This window comes from Myotis brandtii, unplaced genomic scaffold (genome assembly GCF_000412655.1).
Source record: "Myotis brandtii unplaced genomic scaffold, ASM41265v1 scaffold314, whole genome shotgun sequence".
NCBI classification, from domain to species: domain Eukaryota; kingdom Metazoa; phylum Chordata; class Mammalia; order Chiroptera; family Vespertilionidae; genus Myotis; species Myotis brandtii.
The window spans coordinates 1771719-1778683 of record NW_005362033.1 but is presented as its reverse complement, the minus strand read 5'-3'; the positions used below and the strand labels follow the sequence as shown (position 1 = coordinate 1778683).

The following is a 6965-nucleotide window of genomic DNA, read 5'->3' as shown; positions in this document are numbered from 1 at the left end:
CCAGCCGTGGGCAAACTACGGCCCGCGGGCCGGATCCGTCCTGTTTGAAATGAATAAAACTAAAAAAAAAAAAAACCCGTACCCTTTTATGTAATGATGTTTATTTTGAATTTATATTAGTTCACACAAACACTCCATCCATGCTTTTGTTCCGGCCCTCCGGTCCAGTTTAAGAACCCATTGTGGCCCTCGAGTCAAAAAGTTTGCCCACCCCTGCTCTAAACACTGAGCCACAATGGCCAGGGCAGCAAAAAGCATTTCTTAGCAAGATTTCATGAAGTCTAACTGATGACAGCTTACATGGAGGTAAAGAATAACAACCAATTACTATGTGGCCACACAGGATTTACTCATCCTGCCTAAGGTGACATAAATTTAACCAACAACTGAAATAATGTTTCCATTCACTTGACCAGTCAGTTCACATATCTATGCAGTTTTTATTAAAATGAGGTCTAAGAAGTGGCATTCAGGCCCTCAGATGTGACTTGCTCCAGGGTTCTACATCTAGTTGGTGTTAGTAGGAGCTAAAACACCACTTTCGCCCACCTTGCCTACATGACTTCCTGCTCATGGAACTAACTGGGCACTAAGTCTAATTGTTATAATAGTGGAGGATGAAGGACTGAGGCAGTATGTCATATTCTGTAAAAAGGTCAATGTTACGCATGTCAAAGATAGCTCACCTCGGTTAGGTTCCTGGTAAACCTGCACTTTGCCCATTTCCACCCCCAGCCGCCTAGAGAAGAGAAAGGGAGGAAAAGCTGAAAAGGTAATAGAATAGACTCAACATCTTTACTATCTAAGGATGATTCGTAAATTAATAAAAATTAAAGAGGTATTCTCATTATAAAATTTAAAGTTAATATTAAACTATACTGTCACTCCATTACCTAACCCCTCACCCTCCACCCCATGCCTACCCAGGTGACGTAGTTCTTTTCTGCCTGCCTCCCTGACCATTTCCTCGTGCTCTCTACACTCCCCAAATTCCCGAGATACACCAACTCCTGCTGCTCACTACTGGGCTCTGAATCTGCTGCTCCTCTGCCTGCTGGGCTCTGCCCCAGACCTTCACCCAGTGACTCATTCAGGTTCTCAATTCACATATCATCCCCTCCGTTTAAAAGGCACCTGAGCACCCAAGCAAAAGCAGAACAGCCTGTCCCATCACTCCTTTCACTGTGGTTTTTTTCATAGCATTTATCACTACCTAAAATTATCGTGTTTATTTTGCTGACTTGCTTCTTGTCTGGACCCCTACTAAATGTAAGGAAGGATTTTGACTGGCTGTTTAGTTAAGCCCCAATATCAATACCTAAAATAACTAAAATTATGTTGAACTATAATCTATAAACTATTTTTGTACAGTATCCACTTCACTGTTCTTTATACTCAAATATTCTATATGAAGCCCTAACTATCCCTGGCGCCCACAAGGCACTCAATCAATGTCTGATGAATGAATGTACAGGGTGTTATGATAATTTATAAAAAGGTTAGCCCTAATATATACAGATGATATGCAGATTATCTGCTATCAAGTTTAACAATCAGTGCTAATCTGATTATCAAATGAAAACATCACATAATACAAATTTTATGATTATAACTCACTCAGCAATTTTCTTTGAAAGCTCCATACATGATGAATTAGAATTTGCTGAAAACAGCACCAGGCCTCCTTTGGTTATGTTCATCTTGGTTTCTAATTCAGCTGGCGCCACACAAAACATCAAAACCTTCTTGGTTTTCCAATTCTCAGAGCCTAAAAGGATATAAAATATATCAACTGCCATATGATATTAAACACACCTGAATGGATTTTCTTAATAACAAAATGACTTCAGCTGAAGAAAATTAGTTTTCATCATAATGGAGTCTTTTATGTTAAATATTTATGGACAAATAAAAAGACCATTTAGATTTTAGGGTTCTAGGTTTATGAAAATATGTTACCACATGGTTGAATTAGTTTTCATGACCACTGGGAATAAATGATAAACTTACAAGAAAGGTGGAGCTGAAGAGCTCAGTGTTTTACTGTTTGCTGCTTAAAGTCAATTATGGACAACCTCCTTTTATTCTCAGACAACAAAATTCCTCCTGGATTAACACATAGAAAAATGGCAGAGCCATTAGCAAGGACATGGACTGATTGATCCTTAAACAATAAGTAAGTGACCATCTATGCCCAGCTTTTCCTGTATTATCTGCTTACCCTAAAACCTCCCCCGGCCTTGCAGCTGCCTCTCAGATGTCTACGTCAGGTCTAAAACTGACCCTGTTATCTGCATTTTCCTCTAGCACAGTGGTTCTCAACCTTCTGGCCCTTTAAATACAGTTCCTCATGTTGTGACCCAACCATAAAATTATTTTCGTTGCTACTTCATAACTGTAATGTTGCTACTGTTATGAATCGTCATGTAAATATCTGATATGCAGGATGGTCTTAGGCGACCCCTGTGAAAGGTCGTTCGACCGCCAAAGGGGTCGCGACCCACAGGTTGAGAACCGCTGCTCTAGCAGAACACAAGGTTGACCATATAACAACTTTGCAGGGAAGTGAAGTGACCTTGCAAATGACAGGCAACATGCCCAAACAGAAGGTCATGGAGCTGAGGTTCTAACCCGTTGCCATTAGAGTTCCCTTCTACCTTCACTCTCTGGGCTGAGTACATGCAACAGCCACACTCTAGTAGGCCATGGGGGATGGGGACACCTTCCCAGCATGCCCACTGCAGTCTGCAGTTGTTTGTTTACTTGGGATGGCTCTGGGAAGGCTGGTGGAGATTATGAAAGGGCTGAAGCCACACAGATCTTATGCTTAAACTTTAATTACACAAGTAATATACAAACACATTCTCCTTGTAAAAAAACACACAGAAATAGCCCTAGCCTGTTGCTCAATGGTTAGAGCATTGGCCTGCGGACCAAAGGGTGAAGGGTTTGATTCTGGTCAAAGGCATGTACCTCCGTTGCCCAACCCTGGTAGGGGCGGTACGGGAGGCCACCAATCGATGTGTTTCTCTAATGTCGGAAGTTTCCCTCTCTCTCTCCCACTCCCTTTAGAAATCAATAGAAAAAATATCCTCCGGTGAGGATTAAAAATATAAATACAAACAGAAATATGACAGTGAAGGCTACAGTCACCAGCCCCAATCCCAGGTTCCTTCCCACCCGCCTCCCCAGTTCTTCTTAGTGTGGTATGGACACCATCAGGCCTTTTTCACACATTCACAAACGTGACCCCCATAAAATATATGTGTAAAAAATACATTTCTAACATAAAAAGGTATTGTACAAATCTACCTATAATTTGCTTTTACATTAAACAATAAAATTTGACAATCCAGGTTAGAAAATAGTCTTTTAACTGCTGCTAGTATTCTATGGTGCAGATATGCCAAATTTGCTGGTTACCATCCTGAACAGGCCTCCTTGTACCCATGCGCATGCCTCTGCAGTAACTGCAAGCAGGGAACCACACAGTAATGGGCTAGTGCAAATGATGGTCCCACACACACTGCCCTCTTAAGGGACTCCAATTGGGAAATATGGGGCATTACAATGAATTCACCTAAAGCCTACAGATTACAAAAGAAACATATGCACAACTGACCAAAGCCCTAAAGAGACCAAGGTGGACCACCGGTGTCTGCCATGGAAAACAGCTTTGGGCTCTCGGGTTCTTGCTTCTAAGATGACCAAGAAAAGAAGGAACAATGGTTATGCCAGAAATGGCCATAGCCTTGTGCAGCTTACTCATTGCACCAACTGCACCTGATGCGTGCCCAAGGGCAAGGCCATTAAGAAGTTTGTCATTCAGCCGGGCAGGTATGGCTCGACCTAGGAACCAAGAAGTCGCAATTTGATTCCTGGTTGGGCAGGATGTGAGCTCCATCCCAAGTAGGGGGTGTTAGCCAATTAATGATTCCCTCTCAGCACTGATGTTTCTATCTCTCTCTTCCTGTCCCTTCCTCTCTGAAATCAATAAAAATATATTCTTTTTTAAAAAAAAGGAAGAAAATAGCTGTGAAGCAGGATCAGCAAACCACAGGCCATATCAGGTCCCTCCAAAAATTATTTCTGTAAAAAAACTGTAACAGAATACAGCCACACTCGTTGTTTACAAATTGTCTATGGATACAATGGTAGCGTTGAATATAGGCTAAAATATTTATTATCTGGCCCTCTACAGTAAAAGTTTGCTTACCCTTGCTTAATGGCATAGTGTAGGGCAGAGTGGCTGTAATAAAGGAAAGAAAGAAATATTTAATGACCAACAGTCAAGAGTTGGAAGAGATCTTGGGTATGTTCTAACACCACCTCTCAACCAATATATGTCTGTTCTGTGTTTAGGAACAGAGGGTACAGGTCTGGAAAAGGAAACTACAACAAAACTCATTCTCTTGTAGGTGTAAATACAGGCTTTGGGGTCAAATGTATATTTGCATCTTGGCTACTACTTCCCCTTAACTCACTGTGCTTTGCATAAGTGACTTAGCCTTTCTTAGCCTCAGTTCCCTCATCCACACAACTGTGAATACTGACCTTACTGGATAACTGTAAAACTAATTCCTGTACAGCACTTACACAGTGCCCCGCACATATGATATGCTTGGTAAATGGAAGCTACCTATGAATCAACTTACAATATTTTGGTTACCTACAAAACAAGTACAGTAATAGGCATGAAGTGGCCATCTTTTTACATTCCCCCAACCTTCAAATATGAAGCTTCTTAAAGTATAACAGCATTTTTAAGAGGACTTGGAACACTTAGAACAAAAGTATCTGAGCGATAGGAAGAGATCTTAGAGGTGGTTCAGCCCAATTACAGGACTCCTGCCAAAGAGCCACACACAGATGCTTGAACAGCCCCTAGAACCGATGCCCACATCCTGAGCAGCCCGTCCATTCCCAATTCTTCCTTACAAAACACCAAGATTCCCCTCTGCAGCCTCCCCCACTGGTCCTTGTCCTTGAAAATTTACGGGAAGCATCACATTTCTTTGCCACAGGACAGTCCACACCATATCTCAGGATGGCTCTCTTCTCTGGGTATTCTCTTCTCCAAAGTATTTCCTCACCCGAGCCTTGCCTTATCTGTGATGGTTTAAATGCCCTTCATCACTCTGACTGTGGTCTCTGAGGTTGCAGTCTTCAGATACGAAGTTTCCATATCAAAACCTAAGCTAATCCACCCTCAAAATGGCACAGGCAGGGAGTCCAACTGGAAATGGTGACCAATAGTCATTTTCTGTGACTATTCATTTCATCTGTTCAAAAATAAGGGCTGAAGCTAGAAATTCAAGTACTGCTCTGTACCAAGCTTCAAAAAACAGGGAGTTTTTCAAATTTTCCTTAGAAACATGACAATCACCAGAATGAGGCTAGCAAAAGGTTCACTAAATTGGCAAATTGGCTTTAGTATGAAAGGGAGAGGAAAGAAAACACTCCCAGACTTCCGGTTAAGATGGCAACATAGGAAAACTCTGTGCTTGCCTCCTCCCACAACCACATCAGAATTACAACTGAATTATAGAACCATCACCGAGAGCCACCTGGAGATTAACTGAACAGAATTCCTGTAACTGAGGATATACAGAAGCTACGTTGAGATGGTAGAAGGGGGGGGGGGGGCCGTAGATACAGAATGGGCAGGTCCCAAACCCACAATGTGGCGATTAAGAATTCGGAGGGCTGCCCAGCTGGTGTGGCTTAGAGGTTGAGAGCCGACCTATGAACCAAGAGGTCATGGCTCGAATCCCAGTCAGGGCACATGTCAGGGTTGCAGGCTTGATCCCCAGGAGGGGGCATGCAGGAGACAGCCAATCAATGACTCTCTCTCATCATTGATGTTTCTGTCTCTCCTTCTCTCTTCCTCTCTGAAATCAATAAAAAATATATTTAAAAACAAATAATAATTCAGAGGGCTATGTTGGCTGTGAAGGTGCCCTCCTTAGGACCAAGGGTCCCAGACCCACACTGGGCTCCCCAAACTGGGCATCAGTGCTGATAAGAGGAGTTGCCATAACATCTAGCTGTAAAAACTAGTGTGGGGATTGCATCTGAGAAAGACAAAGGGCTGCTAGAGACCAAGGCACATATTTTGTTGCTGTTAATCCTCATTCGTGTGTATTTTTCCATTGATTTTTAGAAAGAGTAGAAGTGAGGTGGAGAGACATCTATGTGAGAGAGACACACCGATTGTTTGCCTCCTGTAAGCGCCCTGACCAGGGACAGGCTGGGGATAGAGCCTTGAACTGAGGTATGTGCCCTTGCCCAGAATCAAACCCGTAATCTTTCAGTCTGTGGGCTGACACTCTAACCATTGAGCCAAACTGGCTAGGGCAAAATACTTCTCTTAAAGGGAGTGCACCCAGACTCACTCATGCACAAACCCACTCTAAGCTTCAGTGCAAGGGCAGTAGCTTGAAAAGTTCCTAAATTGACTAACTTCAAGGCAGGGGCTGGAGGGGCAGCTCTCAACTGGGATGAAAGTGCTGGCAGGCACCATTGCTCCTTTCTGGAATTCTCCCTCAACAGAGCCAGCAGGTGCAGGCTGTCGATTAACCAGGCTAACACTGTTCCCCCACCCCTAGTGATTCCACGAGACCCCAGCTGACCCAAATCACCAGCCCAGCCCAACCTCTTCCATAGCTCCTCCACACAAGCGGCCTGCCTCAGCTCCCGCTGCACTTTCCCAAAATCATTGAAAGATCCACAAACCCCAAACAAGCAGCAACCAAACTTGGCGTGCCTTCCAGCACTTGCTTAAGCAGCCCTAGGCCAGCAATACTCATATCCGAAAAAATAGACTTTAAAATGAAGGCCATCACAAGAGACAACAAAGGTCACTGCATAATACTACAGGGATCGATCCAACGAGAGGATATAACACTGGTAAACATATATGCACCCAATATAGGAGCAACTAAATATATTTAAAAAAACAAAAC

General features: G+C 43.0%; 1 protein-coding gene across 5 annotated transcripts in view; it reads right to left on the bottom strand.

Moving 5' to 3' along the window:
- PRPSAP2 (phosphoribosyl pyrophosphate synthetase-associated protein 2) overlaps positions 1–6965 on the bottom strand; it is a 56215-nt gene that overhangs the window by 45122 nt on the left and 4128 nt on the right. The window contains exons 1-4 of one of the 5 annotated variants that reach the window (XM_014542854.1): positions 4217–4235; positions 2011–2106; positions 1618–1768; positions 687–739 (exon numbers count right to left, since the gene is read on the bottom strand). In XM_014542854.1, the coding sequence (XP_014398340.1) occupies positions 687–739; positions 1618–1736 (172 nt within the window). In that variant the 5' untranslated portion in view covers positions 1737–1768; positions 2011–2106; positions 4217–4235. Of the gene's footprint in view, positions 1–686; positions 765–1617; positions 1769–2010; positions 2107–3622; positions 3701–4216; positions 4236–6965 lie in introns of those variants that run through there. The other 4 variants (XM_005870171.2, XM_005870172.2, XM_014542855.1 and 1 more) reach the window with 4 other exon arrangements.